The sequence below is a fragment of the Erinaceus europaeus genome, chromosome X (assembly GCF_950295315.1).
Source record: "Erinaceus europaeus chromosome X, mEriEur2.1, whole genome shotgun sequence".
NCBI lineage: Eukaryota > Metazoa > Chordata > Mammalia > Eulipotyphla > Erinaceidae > Erinaceus > Erinaceus europaeus.
In genome coordinates, this window is record NC_080185.1 from 90,070,817 (window position 1) to 90,088,775 (window position 17,959).

At 51.0% G+C, this 17,959-nt stretch overlaps 1 protein-coding gene across 13 annotated transcripts; it reads left to right on the forward strand.

Annotated features, from left to right (window-relative positions):
- The first annotated feature begins 933 nt into the window (after positions 1–933).
- Positions 934–17,451, forward strand: SLC38A5 (solute carrier family 38 member 5). 13 transcript variants are annotated; one of them, XM_060183667.1, is made up of 19 exons: positions 934–956; positions 1,283–1,444; positions 2,310–2,466; positions 2,584–2,690; positions 3,158–3,233; positions 3,322–3,391; positions 3,642–3,757; positions 3,845–3,918; positions 4,434–4,526; positions 4,636–4,714; positions 12,073–12,137; positions 12,647–12,705; positions 12,807–12,938; positions 13,113–13,192; positions 14,530–14,630; positions 14,835–14,950; positions 15,825–15,969; positions 16,064–16,167; positions 17,034–17,451. In XM_060183667.1, the coding sequence occupies exons 3-19, from the start codon at positions 2,402–2,404 to the stop codon at positions 17,133–17,135; spliced, it is 1,584 nt and encodes a 527-aa protein (XP_060039650.1). In that variant the 5' UTR covers positions 934–956; positions 1,283–1,444; positions 2,310–2,401; the 3' UTR covers positions 17,136–17,451. The 13 variants fall into 13 exon arrangements, with proteins under 13 accessions (XP_060039650.1, XP_060039648.1, XP_060039656.1 ...); XM_060183665.1 differs by lacking the exon at positions 934–956 and having other exon boundaries at positions 1,172–1,444; XM_060183673.1 differs by lacking the exon at positions 934–956 and having other exon boundaries at positions 1,172–1,444; positions 2,588–2,626.
- Positions 17,452–17,959: the final 508 nt, after the last annotated feature.

Sequence of the window (17,959 nt, forward strand, 5' to 3'; positions counted from 1 at the left end):
TGCATTCTTCACTGAAGCCTTTGCCTTGCCAAAGTGTTTGTGCCTCTCTGGGGGTGGGACAGCTAGTCCTTCTCCACCTCTCAGCCCCAGGATACCCTAAGGGGCTGTGAAACCCTAAGTTAGCCCCTCCCTCCATACTAGGAGGAAGTAAACACCCCACCCCCACTCTTCAGCTAGGGTTGGGGTGGGAGCTTGCCTGTGGGCCAGCTTTGAAGGTGCTGCTACGCCCTGAAGTGTGTGTGTGTGTGTGTGTGTGTGTGTGTGTGTGTGTGTGTGAAGGTGCTGCTACCCCCTGGAGTGTGTGTGTGTGTGTGTGTGTGTGTGTGTGTGTGTGTGGTGGGGTGGGGGAGGGGCGGATAGAGGGGCCCCAGGCCTGTGGGCCACTTGGGTTTCCAGCACCTTGGCGGAGTTGGCCCCAGACCCTAGTGCCTGACTCCTTAGCCTGGGACAATCAACACCTGAAGAGTTGGAGTGGGGGGTGGGGTGAACTGAATAGATGGGCGGGCAATGGGGTTCCACTGATAGGGTGCCTGGGCTGGGGTCCAGGACTTCCAGGGTGTGACTATCACAAACTGTGTGTCCACACTCTCCTCCCAGCTACACAGCTCCTCCTTGCCTCCCTCCAGGGAATCCTAAGGTCTGGTTGCCTCTCTCTCCCTCCCTCTTTTTCTGCTTCTATCTGAAGTCAGTCTTTCTGTCTGCCCCCCCTTTCCCCAGTCCCTGCACCTGCTCCATTTCTTGCCTTTCAGTTATCTCTCTCCCATAACCACTCAAAGAAGACCTCCTCACACGTTGTTCTGTGTCCAGCCTCGGTTTGAGGAAGTGTCCTGTGGAGGATCTCTCTCTTTCCCTCCCTCCTTCCTCCCCTTTCCCCTCCTCCCCCCTCCTCTTTCTTCTCTCTCTCTCCCCGCCAGCTGTGACTCCTGTTTATAATCCAGCTGGTCATCTCCCTCCAGGTACTGCAACAGCCAATCCCAGACCACCTGTCCCTACCATTGCTCCATAGCCAGTGGGACCGCTTACCCAAGCCCTACGGTCTGTTGGTCCCGGTGGCATTTCTCTGGCCTCTTAGTGTGATCATTGTCCCCTTGGCTTCTCGCCAGCCGTCCCCTCCCGCCAAATGTTAGCCGTCAGAGTCAGTTCCCTCTAGCTGCTCAGGTCTCTTCCTCCTCCCCAGCACCCAGAACCACACAAACCTTTCGCCTCCCCTCCCAATCCCCCAAGCCACTACTTCCCTCCCCCTCAGCAGAAGGAGGGAAACTAAATTAACATTTCGTCCCAGAAGAAAAAAAAAAAAGCCCGCTGGCGTTGGGTCTCAAGCCAGCTGATTAGCTGCCTGCCAGGAAGGCAGTGCCATTTGGGGGCGAGCGGGAGCTGAGGGGCCAGGGGTCCCAGAGCCTCACTCTCAATTGCTGCAGCTTCAGGAGAAAAGAGGAGCTACAAGGTGAGCCTGGGGTGCTAGTTGGAATGGGAGGGGGGTGTGTTCTGGAAACTCTCAAGGCTTGAGATCAATTTATGGGAGAAGGGATTCAGGGGCCACCTGAGGACCTTCTGAACAAGAGTTGAAGGCTGGGTGGAAGGTGTGTGTGTGTGTGTGTGTGTGTGTGTGTGTGTGTGTGTGTGTGTGTGTATGTTTAGCGGGTGTTCTTGGTAACTTTCTCCCACCTAGGAAGTGAATTGTGGGGTGGCTGGGAGACTTCAGAAGCCCGGCAGGATGAAGGACAGAGTTCCTTGATCACCCTCCCAGTCTAAGGGGTTTCAAGGCTCAGGGCTTGGCAAAGGGGGTTTTCTGCAGGTACTTGTAGCCACACTCATTTGGGGATCAGAGCCTTGAGCCCGGGTTTCTGAGCTCCGTCCTGTCCAGGAAGTGAGTTTAGGGCTGGGTATTTCTTTAGAGACACCCCATTTCAGGAAGCAGGGTTTCCCGACTTTCCAGAACCCCCCCCACACACACACACACACACTCCTACATGCATTCCCAGGGAGAGGCTCCATGAACTCGGGTTCCCCAGTCACCATCCCCTCTTCTACTCCAAGCCCAGAAGGGAATCTCCACCCAAGGTCTTTCTGGCCCCAGACCAGTGTTGGGGTGCGAGATAATCCCTCTAGTTCCAAGTAGGGGAGGGGTTCGCAGAGGGTCTGAGGGTAACCTCTGTCCCTGGAAGGGGACACAATTAGGGAAACTGCCTTTGGCCTCTAGGGAGGCTGTTCCAGAATTGTGACAGAGAGCACTTCGCAGCATCTGGGCCTCGGGGGTGGAGGTGGGTGCCTGTGGGTTCCGAGCCTGCCACCCCCACCCCCAACTCCAGCCCTTGAAACAGGTCTCATAAACTGCCAGCCTGGGCTCCAGCTGCTGGGGTTGGGGGGGCAGGAAGGGGAGATATCCTGTGGCGCCCCCAGGATGCAAATGCAAAATTCAAAGATGAACGGAGCCCGCCCCGCAGAGGGGGCAACAAGGACAGTGGGGTGAGTCTGAGACTTGGAGGAGGAGATGAAGTCCAGGGTTCCGGAATCATTGCTCACTCCCCCACACACACACACAATTCACAACTTCAGGCAGCAACAGGAGAGCTTTTTTCTCAGACAGGGTCCAGCTCAGGGGAGGAAGCCCACCCAGTTCCTGAATGTGAGTGACACCCCCACCCCCACCCCTAGTCCTAGCTCCTCAGCTCGCCTCCTAGCTGTTAAGTGTAAGCCAGCGACCGGGTAAGCCATCTGGCTGTGGGCCCTGTAGTGGGGGTAGAAGGAAGGCGGGGTGAGAGGGTGGGGGAAGGACTGAGTAAGTTTGTTGTTTGGGAGGAGAAGCCAGTCTAAGGACTCTCTGGGTCCCCTTTTATCGCTCTTAAAACACTTATTAATTCAGAAGAGACGAAGGAGAGGGAGAGAGAGAGAGAGAGAAGCAGAGCACTGCTCTGGCACATACTATGCTGGTGAGAACCCAGCCTTAACCACTGCGCCACCTTCTGGGATACCCTCTCCCATCTCTTGTTGACCTCTTTCCCTCTCTTTCCTTCTTTCTCCGGAGGAGCCACTGATGTCTCTCCCATCCTTCTGTCCCTCTTTTTCTTTGCCTTATCTCTATGTCTCTGTCCTCCTCCCCTTCACATGGAAGCCACCCCTGCTCTACTTCAGACCACTCCCTGTCCTCTCTCCCCAGCCCCCAGGATGGAAATGCAAGAACTTAAGATGAATGGAGCGCACCCCGTAGTAGTCGGGGCAACAGAGACAGTGGGGTGAGTCTGAGACTTGGAAGAGGGGTTGAGGTCCAGGGTTCCTGAACTGTCTCTCATGCACACACACCCCCATGGCCCACAATTCCAGGCAGCAACAGGAGAGATTCTTGCCCAGTCAGGGTCCTGCTCAGGGGAGGAAGCCCACCCAGTTCATGGACGTGAGTGACCCCCACACCCCAGTCCCAGCTCCTCTCCTTCCCTTCCCTTCTCCCCAAGTGTCTCCTGGTTCCCTCCTTCTTACCTCCTGTCCCTCCAAATCCTCTCAGCCTCAACTTCAGTTACTTCCTCCCTGACTCTTCCTGCCCAGCCTCCACTCCCCCCCCCCCCCCCCCCCCCCCCGCCCCAGCCCTAGTGTCCTTACTGTGCCCCTCCTCCCTGCTCTGAACTCTACTCTCCCTTCACCCACAGTTTGAGGGAAAGACTTCATTTGGAATGTCGGTGTTTAACCTCAGCAATGCCATCATGGGCAGCGGCATCCTGGGACTGTCCTATGCCATGGCCCATACCGGGGTCCTTTTCTTCTGGTGAGGCCCTGGGGCAGGGGGTACTCCGGGAGGAAACGGGGGTGGGGTAGGGTTGAGGGACTAAGCTGTGTCACCCACCCACCACAGGGCCCTGCTGCTGTGCATCGCGCTCCTGTCTTCCTACTCCATCCACCTCCTGCTCACCTGTGCCGGTGTCATCGGTGGGATCCGGAGCCCGCATCCTGCTCCCCAACCCCCACCCCTTGGGACCCCAACACCATCCTATTAATTTACCCAGGCTCTCTCCACACCACTTCGGTGGCCTCCAGATCCTCTCCTAAAAGACCCCCGGCCTGCACTATGATACCCTCTCTCCTCATCTCCTCTAAGGCGCCCCCCACCCCTTGTTGGTCTTCAGCCCTACTCTCAGCCGTGGAGATCAACATCACAACCCTGGCATCTCCAGTCCTTCCTCAGCCCCAGCGCGCAGACTTTATTCCCACCCACTGTCTCAGGAATCCTCCACTGTCTGAACCCCAACCTCCTCGGCCTCAGCTACCCTTCCTAGCCTCCACCCCCTAAATGCTCAGCTCTTCAGCCCCATCAACTGAACCCAATTCCCCAACTCCCCAGCTCCTAGACCTCAGGGTCCCCTCCCAGTCCACTCATCACTTCTGGTCATCAGGCTCAAATGAACCCCATAACCTGTTCCTTTCTGCCCTTCCTCTCCCTCCAGGCATCCGAGCATATGAGCAGCTGGGACAGAAGGCACTGGGCCCTGTGGGGAAGGTAGTGGTGGCCATGGTCATCTGCCTACACAACCTTGGAGGTGAGGATCCAGGGAGGTGGCCCCCTCCCAGACTGGGCCTCGAAAGATGGGGTGGGGGGAAGAGGAGAAGGGAACCTTTTTCGCTGAAACCTTCTCCCATCTACACCAGCCATGTCCAGTTACCTGTTCATCATCAAATCTGAGCTTCCCCTGGTGATTGGAAACTTCATGGACAAGAATCCCAAGGAGTGAGTGAACAGCACCCCTGTTGTTGTGTAGCTGACTGTCCTTTGTTTCCTTTGGCCAGGCCCTAATTCCTGTGCACTATGATGCCAGAAGTCCACACGACTGTAGGTTTGACCAGGGGAGTCCAGTAGACCAGGTGTTGATTTCTGGGATTGTCCTTCTGGCTGATTCCATGAACTGACTCTGTCTACCCAGTAGCCTGGAGACTGACCCTGGATGTCAAGTCTCTTTATTCATTTTGAAGATAGATTTAAAAAGGGGGGGGGGGCTGGATGGTAGCGCAGCGGGTTAAGCACACATACCTCAAAGCTCAAGGACCTGCCTAAGGATCCCGGTTCGAGTGCCTGGTTCCCCACCTGCGGGGGGGGGGGGTCTCTTCACAAGCAGTGAAGCAGGTCTGCAAGTGTCTATCTTTCTCTCCCCGTCTCTGTCTTCCTCATCTCTCTTGATTTCTCTCTGTCCTATCTAATAACAAAAACAGCAATAATAACAACAACAATAAACAACAAAGACAACAAAAATGTGAAAAGTAGCTTCCAGAAGCAGTGGATTCATAGTGCAGGCATTGAGCCCAAGCAATAACCCTAGAGGGGAAAAAAAAGAAGAAGAAGAAGAAGAAAGACTGGGAGTTGGGCGGTAGTGCAGTGGGTTAAGCGCAGGTGGCAGTAAGCACAAGGACCGGAGTAAGGATCCCGGTTCGAGCCCCGGCTCCCTACCTGCAGGGGAGTCGCTTCACAAGCGGTGAAGTAGGTCTGCAAGTGTTTATCTTTCTATCTTCCTCTCTATTTATCTTTTCCTTTTGCTGCCCCCCCTTTTTAAAAAAAGAATTTGTTTATTTATTCTTGAGAAAGATAGGCAGAGAGAGAAAGAACCAGACATCACTCTGGCACATGTGCTGCCGGGGATTGAAGTCAGGACCTCTTGGTAGAGAATCCAATGCTTTATCCACTGCGCCACCTCCCGGACCACGATTGCCCTTGTTTTTTATTGTTGTTGTAGTTATTATTGTTGTTATTGATGTCATTGTTGTTGGATAGGACAGAGAGAAAGGGAGAGAGGAGGGGAAGATAGAGAGGGGGAGAGAAAGATAGACACCTGCAGACCTGCTTCACCACCTGTGAAGCGACCCCCCCTGTAGGTGGGGAGCTGGTGGCTCGAACCAGGATCATTCTTTCTTCTAGCGTTTGCCCTTCTTCCATAGCCAGTCAACAGCGTCAGGTTGAGCCTGATGTAAAGTTTCGAGACCTTTGAATCTGGAGAGGTGGCAGTCGTTGACTATGTGGGTCATAGTCTGTCTGGAGCCGCAGGGGCAATTCGGGTCGTCTCTGGCTCCCCAGCGATGGAACATAGCGGCGCACCGGCCATGGTCTGTTCGATAGCGATTGAGGAGGGCCCAATCATAACGTGCTAGATCAAAGCTGGGTTGATGCTTGCAGGGGTCTGTGATGAGGTGTTTGTTCTTTACCTCAGCTGACTGCCAACTCTGTTTCCAAGAGTCTGGAACAGAGAAGTTCGGTGTAGGCGTAGGGGACCAGATTGGGTGACGAGACGTCAAGCGTTGGACAGGGTGGGCGAAGATATCCGCGTATATTGGCAGGTCCGGTCGAACGTAGACGTGGGAAATGAACTTAGATGATGCCGCATCCCGACGAATATCTGGCGGGGCAATGTTGCTAAGAACTGGCAGCCATGGAACCGGGGTGGAACGGATGGTTCCAGAAATTATCCTCATGGAGGAATATAATTTGGAATCGACCAAGTGGACATGGGGGCTACGGAACCATCCTGGGGCACAGTATTCTGCAGTGGAATAGCATAATGCCAGAGATGATGATCGTAGTGTGGAAGCGCTCGCGCCCCATGAGGAGCTGGCCAGTCTTGCAATGATGTGATTCCTCGCACCCACCTTTGCTGCAGTTTTTATGAGATGATCGTGAAATGACAGAGTGCGATCGAGAGTAACGCCAAGATAGACTGGCTGGGCTTCATGCCGGATTCTCGTATCGCCAAGCTGCACATTAAGCTCACGCGAGGCCGAGGCATGGTGTAGATGGAAAACAGATGATACCGTTTTTGCAGTGCTAGGGATTAGTCGCCATTTTTTACAGTAATCAGATATCAGAGACATGTCTTTCATGAGTGTTTCCTCGAGGATGTCGAACTTGGATGCCTGAGTTGCACAGCAGATGTCATCGGCGTAGATGAACTTCCTTGAAGAAGTTTCTGGGAGGTCATTGATGTAAATATTAAATAGCGTAGGAGCCAGAACAGAGCCCTGGGGGAGGCCACTTGAGACAAGTCTCCATCTGCTAGACTTGTCACCCAGATGCACCCGGAATCTTCTGTTTTGGAGAAGAAACGATATAGTGTTGGCCACCCATGGAGGCAGGCATCTTGAGATCTTGACTAGGAGACCACGGTGCCAGACCGTGTCATAGGCTGCTGTGAGATCAACAAAGACAGCACCCGTCTTTAAATTCTTCTGGAATCCATTTTCAATGTAAGTTGAGAGGGCCAGGGCTTGTTCGCAGGTAGATCTTCCTGGGCGGAAACCAGCTTGGGCGGGTGATAGGAATTTCTTTGTAAGAGGAGAAATTCGTGACAGAAGCAGCCTTTCAAGGAGTTTGTAACACATGGAGAGGAGAGAAATTGGTTTATAGCTGGCGGCCAGTGTTGGGTCTTTCTTTGGTTTCAAAACCGCTATTATCTTCGCACGACTCCAAACTTTGGATCCTTACACCGGTCCTTGCGCTTTGCGCCACATGTGCTTAACCCGCTGCGCTACCGCCCGACTCCCAAGATAGAAGATTTTTATGCATTACATGTGATAGAGACAGATGCACATGAGATACAAATTTTGGTGGTGGGTGTAGTGAGGAAATATACCCCTGTAGCTTTATTTTTTATTTAAAAAATATTTACTAGTAGAGAGAAAGGCACAGAGCATCACTCTGGTGCATGCCGTGCCAGGGCTTGAACTTAGAACCTCATGCTTGATGAGGTTCTCAATGCCTTATTCACTGCACTACCTCCTGGGGCTGACCATTATCACTATAGTTTTATAATCTTTTTTTTATTTGTTTTATATTTATTTATTTATTTTTCCCTTTTGTTGCCCTTGTTTTTTTTTATTGTTGTTTTAAGTTATTGTTGTTATTGATGTTGTCGTTGTTAGATAGGACAGAGAGAAATGGAGAGGAAGGTAAGACAGAGAAGGGGAGAGAAAGATAGACACCTGCACACAGCTTTGTGAAGCGACTTCCCTGCAGGTGGGGAGCCGGGGGTTTGAACCAGGATCCTTATGCCGGTCCTTGTGCTTTGCGCCACCTGCACTTAACCCGCTGCCCTACAGCCCAACTCCCTGTAGTTTTATAATCTTATAAACCATTACCAAATCATTAATAAAAATATGACACAGAGGGAGGGAGGGAGGGAGGGAGGGAGAGAGAGAGAGAGAGAGAGAGAGAGAGGACACCATAGTACCACTCTGGTACATGTGGCACCGGGAATCAAACTTCAACCTCAGGTATGTAAGTCCAGTGAACTATTTCCTCCAAATACTTTCCTAGTATCCATTCATCCATCCATCCATGCATCCATCCATCCATGCATCCATCCTTCTATCAATCCATCCATCCATATGGATGGTCATTCATTTTTGTCATTACTAGGGTGTTAGCATTCTAGGCCCAGTTTCTCAGATAGACAGAGACAGAGAAAGACACCACAGCACCGAAGCTTCCTTCAGTGTGGTAGGGACTGGACTTGAACCTGGGTTTCCTGCATGACAAAGCAAGTGCTCCAAGTGAATTATTAAGCACGGCCTCCCAAAGAAATCTGGAAGGAAGGAAGGAAGGAAAGGAGGGAGGGAGGGAGGAAGGAAGGAAAGAAGGAAGGGAGGAGGGGAAGAAGGGTCTAAGGGGCTAGTAAGATAGCTCACCTGGACAGTATGGGGGTGGGGACCAGGGCTTGAACCCAGGTCATGTGTGCACTCCACTGTGTGTGCCACTACCTGCCTCTCCTGGTTAATCGTTGTTCAGGCAAACTGTCCGGCTGTATGTGTTGAATTCATTACTATGTCTATTTCCTCTGTAACACAGCTCTGACTTTTTCTTTTATATTTATTCCCTTATGTTGCCCTTTTTTATTGTTGTAGTTATTGTTGGATAGGAAAGAAAGAAGGGGAAGACAGAGATGGGGAGAGAAAGATAGACACCTGCAGACCTGTTTCACCGCCTGTGAAGGGGCTCCCCTGCAGGTGGGGAGCCAGGGGCTCGAATCCTGATTCTTACACTGGTCCTTGCGCTTCATGCCAAATGCACTTAACCCGCTGCACTACCACCCCGCCTCCCTGAACTGTGTGTATTTTCTGAGTGTGCATCTGTCTGATTGCTCCTGGATCCATCTGCTGGCTGAATGTATTCTGCCAGGGATCTGAGTTGATTCTGAGACCATATAGGGAGCCGACTGTCTATGTGACTAGAGTGGTCTGATTATCATTATTTTAAATTGTATTTGTTTATTGATAGGGACAGGCAGAAATTGAGAGTGAACGGGAGATAGGGAGAGAGACAGAGACACCTTCAGCACTGCTTCACCACTTTTAAAGATTTCCTCCTGTAGGTGGGGACCGGAGTCTTGAACTCGGGTTCTTGAGCATTGTAATGTGTGTTCAACCAACCACACTACCACCTGGCCCCTAATGATCATGATTTATTTTTTTTTAGTATATCAAGCAAACTTAAAAGCTCAGCAAGACAGACACACCTAAGATATTTTAAAATTTAATTAACTTTTTTTTTTTTTGCCTCCATCGTTATTGCTGGGGCTCGGTGCCTGCACCACGAATACACTGCTCTTGGAGGCTATTTTGTCCCTTTTGTTGCCCTTGTTGTTTATTGTTGTAGTTTATGCTGTCATTGTTGTTGGATAGGACAGAAAAATAGAGAGAGGAGGGGAAGACAGAGAGGGAGAGAGAAAGATAGACACCTGAAGACCTGCTTCACTGCCTGTGAAGCGACCCCCCTGCAGGTGGGGAGCCGGGGGCTCAATCCAGGATCCTTATGCCAGTCCTTGTACTTCGTGCCATGTGCACTTAACCCACTGCACTACCACCAGGCTCCCTTAATTTAATTTTTTTGGGGAAAGGGTGAGACAGAGAAGGAGAGGGGGAGAGAAAGAGATATCTTCAGCACTGCTCTGACACTCATAAAGCTACTTTCTGCGCAGGTGGGGACCCCGGGGCTTGTGCATGTAACCTTTGTGTTCTACCTGGTGTGCCATCAGATGACCTCCTAATTATTATTACTACTGGGGGCCAGGCGGTAGCGCAGCGGGCTTGGCGCACATGGCACAAAGTTCAAAGACCGGCGTAAGGATCCAGGTTGGAGCCTCCGGCTCCCCACCTGCAGAGGAGTCGCTTCACAGGCAGTGAAGCAGGTCTGCGGGTGTCTATCTTTCTCTCCCCCTCTCTGTCTTCCCCTCCTCTCTTCATTTCTCTCTGTCTTATTCAACAAGGAACAACATCAACAACAATAATAACCACAACAGGGCTACAACAACAAGTGCAAAAAAAGGGGGGGGAGGCCTCCAGGAGCAGTGGATTCATGGTGCAGGCACTGAGCCCCAGCAATAACCCTAAAGGCAAAAAAATTGTTATTACTACTTACATTTTTATTTATTAACACAGATGAAAGGAGAGAGAGACAGATTTAACGGAGCATTATTTTGACACATGGGATGGCAGGAATCAAACTCGGGACCTTATTGTTGTTGTTACTGATGTCGTTGTTGGATAGGACAGAGAGAAATGGAGAGAGGAGGGGAAGACAGAGAGAGGGAGAGAAAGATAGACACCTGCAGACCTGCTTCACCGCTTGTGAAGCGAATCCCCTGCAGGTGGGGAGCTGGGGGCTCGAACCAGGATCCTTACACCAGTCCTTGCGCTTTGCACCACTTGCGCTTAACCCGCTGCACTACCATCTGACTGCCTCCTTTCCCCCTTTCTATCTTCCCCTCCTCTCTCAATTCCTCTTTGTCTTATCTAATAAAATGTGGAAAAAATGGCTGCCAGGAGCAGTGGATTTTATTACATCTGAGAGAGTTTCACATAGGTAGAGAAAGGGAAACCAGAGCAGTACTCCAGTACATGCAGTGCTAGGGGTCAAACTGGGAACCTCAGACTTTTAAAAAAATTATCTTTATTTATTTATTTTTTGTATAGAGACAGCCATAAATAGATGGGGACTGGTTGGTGGTGCCCCTGGTTGGATGCACACAATATAGTTGTACAGTGACTCGGCTTCAAACTCCCCAGCCTCCACCTGAAAGGGGGAACCTTCATGAGTGGTGAAACAAAGCTGCAAGTCACTCTCTCTCTCTCTCTTTGCCTCTCTTCTTTCTCCCTTCTTCCCTCACCCTCTCTTTCTCCCTCTCTATTTCCCCATCCCTCTCAATTTCTCTGTGTCTAAAGTAAAAAAAGAGAAAGCCAGAAATTGAGACATAAGGGGAAGATAGAGAGGGAGAGAGGCACCTGCAGACCTGCTTCATCACTCGTAAAGTTTTCCCCTTGCAGGCGGGGACCAGGGGTTTGAACTTGGGCCCTCACACACTGTAATATGTGTGCTTAACCAGCTACACCACCACCTGCCTCTCCATTTTTTTTATTGCCACCAGGGTTATCACTGGGGTTCAGTGCCAGCACTACAAATCAACCATTCCTGTTGGCTTTTTTTTTTTTTTTTAAATATTTGATAGGGCAGAAAGAAATTTTAAGGGAAAGCAGAGACTGAGAGGGAAGAAAAAGAGACATCACCAGACCTGCTTCACTGCTTGTGGAGCACCCTCCCCTGCAGTTGGGGAGTGGGGATTCAAACTCCCCCGCCCCCGTCCTTGAACTCAACTGGGTATCCCACCACACAGCCCAAACCCCTCTGACTCTGATTCTGTGCTCATGCTTAGCTCCTAGATTTCAGACTACTGGTCTACCTCTCAGACATGATCTTGTTGCCTGATATCCTGTGTTGGACTATGTGAGACTGACTCTTTTTTTTTTGGCTGGGCGGTATTTGCCCATCCGGTTGTGTGTTCACCTGCAGGTCTAATACATGGTTCTAACTGATGGTGCACGCATTTTCACTTGTCTCTCTGACCGTCTTCTGCTGACAGTCTGTTGTTCCCCTGGACTGTTTCTGTTGATCCTTTTGTACTTGTGGCCACCTGACTGACTTCCTGCACCTAAGATGTTGGCTCATCTCTGACTGAAGTCTAAAATCTGTCTGTCTGGGAGTCTTTTGACTAGTGTTTGCCAGACAGTTTGCTCTGGCTGACAAGTAATCATAATTTCTGCTTGTCTTCCCAGAAGCCTCGTCGTCATCACTGTCAGTGTGCTGATCATCCTGCCACTGACCCTCATGAGACACTTGGGTAAGAGACATTGGTCGGGGCAGAGAAGATAGCATGATGGTTCTGCAAAATGCTTTCATGCCTTTGTACCTCTGTAAGCTAGAGCAGAACGGTGCTCTGGTGGGGGCGGGGGGTGGGAGGCAGTATGCTTTAAAAATGAGATGTTGGTTATTGGATAGTGGGAATAGAGGGGGGTGATCAGATGGAGAGAACAAGCACTTTCTTTTGGTTTTTTTGTTTGTTTGTTTTGTTGTTGTTCATTTGTTTAATGATTTATTTTTGAGCAAGACTCAGAGCATCACTTTGTCACATACAATGCTGGGGACTGAACTCAGCACCTCATGCTTGAGAGCCCAGTGTTTTATCCACTTCCTCATTTCCTGTCCTATAGACTGTCCCATTTTCAAAGGTTGTAAAACCCCAGTGGGAAACTTGTTTGATGTGAGTTTGAAGAGATGAATGGGAGTTTGCTCTAGAGGGGAGGTGAGTCTGAGTGGAAATAAAAAGTCTGGTTTTATTACTCTTTACAGGCTACCTGGGGTATACCAGTGGTCTCTCTCTGACCTGCATGCTGTTTTTCCTCATTTCGGTGAGTCTGAGAGAAGAGGAGATGAGAGTGGGGTGGGCGCTCAGGACACTAGGACAGAGCTTTCCCTGTGATCTTCTCTCCACCATTCTCCCCACCCCTAGGTCATCTATAAGAAGTTCCAGCTGGGCTGTCCTATCAGCTGCAACGAGACAATGATAGAGAACATGAGCCACTTGTACGACCAGGGGCTCAACAGCAGCTGTGAGGCCCACTTGTTCACAGCTGACTCGGAGGTGGGTATGCACACACACAGGGTTTGAATCGCATCCGGGGTTTCTGGTCTTGTCACTAGATGGAGCCAGGTAATGGACTTCCATATGTCTTACATGGAGGCCCAGGGGTGTGGCGAGGAGGGAAGAAAGCCCTGCAGGCATTAACCTTGCGTGTGTGTGGCCCCTTCCCCCCAGACGTTCTACACATTGCCCATCATAGCCTTTGCCTTCGTCTGCCACCCTGAGGTCCTGCCCATCTACACGGAGCTTTGTCGGTGAGTGGGTATGCGGGATGGACCAGTAGGTAGGCTGACAGTCTTGATTGTCTGTTTAGTCCTTCCAGCAGCTTGACTGTGATTATATGGAGCCAGGGAGGGGGTTGGAGATGGCCGGGACGTCTCAGGGGGACTCAAGGCAAGGGCTGTTTACTGAATGGGCCTTAGGCATCTTCCTCTTCTTCCTTCTCTTCCTCCTTCTCCTTTTTGTTGCTTGCTAGATGTGTGTGTGTGTGTGTGTGTGTGTGTGTGTGTGTGTGTGTGTGTGTGTGTGTGAGAGAGAGAGAGAGAGAGAGAGAGAGAGAGAGAGGTGGGGGTGGGAACCAGAGCATCACTCTGGCACAGGAGATGCCAAGGACTGGACTTGGACCTCATGCTTGCAAATCAAATGTTTTATCCACTGCATGACCTCTCAGGCTTCTTTTACTTTTCTTTTTAAATTTTTAAAAATATTTATTTATTTTCCCTTTTGTTTCCCTTGTTGTTTTCTATTGTTGTAGTTATTGTAGTTGTTATTGATGTCGTGTGTTGTTTGACAGGACAGAGAGAAATGGAGAAAGGAGGGGAAGACAGAGAAAGGGAGAGAAAGATAGACACCTGCAGACCTGCTTCACTGCCTGTGAAGCGACTCCCCTGCAGGTGGGGAGCCGGGGGCTCGAAGCGGGATCCTTAGGCCGGTCCTTGCTCTTTGCGCCATGTGTGCTACCGCCCGACTCCCTTTCTTTTCTTTTTTTAATTAATTAATTAATTTATTATTGGCTAGAGACAGACAGAAATTGAGAGGGGGTAGGGAGATAGACAGAGACACCTGCAGCCGTGCTTCACCACTTTTGAAACCTTCCTCCTGCAGGTGGGGACTAGGGGCTTGAACCTGGTTCCTTGTGAACTGTAATTTGAATGCTTAACCAAGTGCACCACCGCCTAGCCCAGTAGTTTACTTTTCTAACATTCAGATCAAGTTTCAATGGATGGGGCATCCCTAGATGATGTAATGGGAGGGGAGTGTGTGTACGGAATGGGATGATCCAATGGAATATGGTATAGATGGAGAAAGGAGGTGGGCATGATCTCGGGGGGGGGGTGCTGGTGATCAGACAGAGGGGTGGCAGGGATCATCAGATGGAAGAAAGAGGCAGCGATGGTGTCATGAGAAGAGGAGAAAATCATGGAGGGGATGAGATAGAGAAGAATGGTCACACTGGGGAGTGAGTGATGGTCGTCTTAGTGTGTGACAACTGTCTCTCAGCTCTGGGGGTGGAACTGATAGTGAGGGTCCTGGATCAAGCCCTCCTGGATCTGGTCTTGACCTGACATGTTCCGTGACCTCTGTAACTCAGGCCCTCTAAGCGTAAAATGCAGGCTGTGGCCAACTTGTCCATCGGCGCCATGTTCTGCATGTATGGGCTCACCGCGACCTTTGGCTATCTTACCTTCTACAGTGAGTGGGGCTGGGAGAGGGTTGGGTGGGAACTGGGGAGAGGACTGTGTCAGGAGCTTGGGCACTCCCCAACCCATACCCTGGGTGGGACCCATCAGTTCCCAAAGTGAAGAACCCACCCACCTCAATTAGAGCTCACCACTTGGCCTTGTGTGTTTGTTCCTGTCACCTCATTTATCTGGTGTCCCATGTCCCATGACACAGGTACTGTGGAAGCAGAGATGCTGCATATGTACAGTCAAAAGGACTATCTCATCCTTTGCGTGCGTCTGGCCGTGCTACTTGCTGTGACTCTGACTGTGCCAGTCGTGCTGTTCCCTGTGCGTAGGGGCACGGGTGGACCCAGGGAGCAGAGGGACTTAGGTGGATGGTTAGAGGGCACAGACAGAGATGGCTCTGTGTAGGGTGAGCTGGAAGTAGATAAGTGCATGGAGGAAGCAGGTTTGGAGAGACAGAAAAGGTAGACTTGCCAGAGATTAATCAAACAGAAGGGGATAGCGTCAGAAGGATAAAAGCCATCATTTGAAGGGTGGAGGCACCGTGCTGGCTGACTAGACAGAAAGGGGGCAGGAATGGTCAGAGAGAGTAGAGGCATAGGTAGAAGACAGGATGGAGAACTAGAGATGGAGTGGGGGTAGGTAGCAAAATGGTTATGCAAGCAGACTCTCATGCCTCAGGCTCCGAAGTATCCAGGTTCAATCCCCCACACCACTATAAAAAAAAGAGAAAGGAAGAAAGAAAGAAATAGAGATGTGACAGATAAAGGATAGCAGCAGGTGGTGGTGGCCATTTTGCTCTCCACTAGCCATACGTATAGGAGGGACAAAGAAGAGGTAGTTAGAAACAAGGATAGGATAGGAAGCAGGATGGAATGATAAGCGAGAGGTCAGTTGAAGAGGTAAGAACAGAGAGTTGGGAAGAGGAAAAGAGGATTTCAGACAGTGGGGACAAGCAAAAGTTGGAAGATCAGACAGAAGGACGAGGGAGGCTTTGCCAGATGGATGCTTATTCAGAAAATGGTGGCACAAAAGACTGATTAAACAAGATGGCGGCACCGATTGCCAGATGGAAGGGAAAGCAAGGTGGAGGCAGGGATGGACGTTCAGATGGAGGGTGAAGGTAAACACAGATGCTCACCTACAAAGGGAGGCAGCTCTTGGGTCTTGACAATGTCCTCCCCAACTCTGATTATAGATCCGACGGGCCCTGCAGCAACTGCTCTTCCCAAGCAAGGCCTTCAGCTGGCCCCGGCATGTGGCTATAGCCCTGATCATCCTTATCTTGGTCAATGTCCTGGTCATCTGTGTGCCAAACATCCAGGATATCTTTGGAGTTATTGGTCAGTACTCTCAACCCAGTTCCCAAACCCCACCTGAGAGGGGCCTTGTATCCCAGACTCACATGGACTCCTGTCCCTCCTGCTTGTCCCACAGGGTCCACCTCGGCTCCCACCCTCATCTTCATTCTCCCTAGTGTTTTCTACCTCCTCATTGTACCCTCCGAGGTAGAACCGCTGCACTCCTGGACCAAGATCCGGGTGAGAGTTCCAGGGGAGAGCCAGGAGGGGGGAGAGAGAGGACCTCCCCAGGAGGGAGCACTTCAACATGTCTGGAGAGAGAAACATTCTCAGGAAGGTGCTGGGATGAGAAGAGGGTACCTCAGAAGGGCAGACCTGGAGGGAAGAAGGAGGTTGTCTTAGGAAGGGTCTGAGCCGACAGGGAGCACATGGGAAGGGACAGGTATCAAGGGACACATGGCCAGAGCACTTTTATTTAATATATAAATAGATATAGATAGATATAGATATATGTATGTATATAGAGGAGAGAACCAGAGCATCATTCTGCACTTGGGACCTTGTTCTTAAAAGCCCATTCCTTTTTTTTTTTTTTTTAATATTTATTCCCTTTTGTTGCCCTTGTTGCTTTATTGTTGTAGTTATTATTGCTGTTGTTATTGATGTCCTTGTTGTTGGATAGGACAGAGAGAAATGGAGAGAGGAGGGGAAGACAGAGAGGGGAGAGAAAGATAGACACCTGCAGACCTGCTTCACTGCTTGTGAAGTGACTCCCCTGTAGGTGGGGAGCCGGGGGCTCGAGCCGGGATCCTTATGCTGGTCCTTGCGCTTTGCGCCACATGCTTTTAACCCACTGCGCTACCACCTGACTCCCAAAGCCCATTCCTTTATCCACTATGCCACCACCTGGGCTGCAGAGGGTGGGGGCACTGTGAGGAGGATGGAGAAACAGACTTGCTGAAGGGTTCTGAAGTGTGGCAGAAGGGGATGGCTGTAAGGAAGGTCAGGGGTAAATTAAGGTGGGGGGGGAACTCTGAAGAAAGTCTTTGAGAACTTGGGTGGAGAAGGCCAACCTGTCCCATTTCCCTTTGATTTCCTGCCCACAGGTTTTGTGTTTTGGTGTCCTGGGGATCGTCTTCATGGTGGTCAATCTGAGCTTCATGTTTGCCAACTGGGCCACAGGCCAGAGTAGCGTGTCTGGACACTGACAGGCACCGAGGGGCACATGTGCCAGAAGGCAGGGCCTCTCTCCCGGATCCTGCCTACCAGGTGCATGGAGCTACCTGTTGCCCCTTAACCTGGCTGGTGGAGGGAAGGGGCAACAGAAAGGTCTGCTTCCCTCCTCCCCAGAGCTGCTGAGCTTGTGTCCTGGCCCCTAACCCTGACCCCATGGGAGAAGGAGGAGGGCAGGACCCAGGGGAGCTACTCTCAGCCCAGTCTTCTCTGGCTTCTCTTGGTGGGAAGTTTTGGTCATGTTTGCCCTTGAAAAAACTCTAAGGGAAGAATAAAAATGCCAAACTGCAACTCTGGCCTCAGCCTGATGATCTCTACGACTGCTTTTGAGGTGTGAGAGTGTATGTATGTGTGTGTGTGTGTGGGGGGGATCTGCTTCGGTTCTCGCAGGGATCAGCCCAGATCCACTCTCCACTCCCTCTGTGATTCATTTCTCAGCTCATCGTGTTGTTTTGTTTTGTTTTTTGCCACCAGGGTCTCAGTGCATGTACTACAAATCCACTGCTCCTGGTGGCCATTTTTCCATTTGTCGGGGTTCTCCCCGACAGGTAGTCACGAGGAGGGGAGATCTGGACCAGCCGGACCCCCCCTTCTGGGGCTGAGCGGGAGGGAGAGTGTCGACGACTTGAGAAAAGACACCACACCAAGTCGGGAGTTCTGTCAAGGCAGTGACTCGCTTTATTGAGAAAAAGACCATTTTTTATAGGCAGGGGGTAGAGGCAGGGATGGGAAGGTAGGGTGAGATGACGTTAGAGGTGGTGTGAGGTGGCGTCACCATCAGTGGGGCCTATGCTCTTTA

What these genes read in the sequence shown, in the direction of transcription:
- SLC38A5 (XM_060183667.1), top strand. Translation starts at nt 2,402, where the DNA reads ATGCAAATGCAAAATTCAAAGATGAACGGAGCCCGCCCCGCAGAGGGG. An exon ending in TCGCCTCCTAGCTGTTAAGT is followed by an intron (nt 2,691 to 3,157) that starts GTAAGCCAGCGA and finishes CTCTCTCCCCAG; the next exon opens with CCCCCAGGATGGAAATGCAA. An exon ending in TGGCTATCTTACCTTCTACA is followed by an intron (nt 14,631 to 14,834) that starts GTGAGTGGGGCT and finishes CCCATGACACAG; the next exon opens with GTACTGTGGAAGCAGAGATG.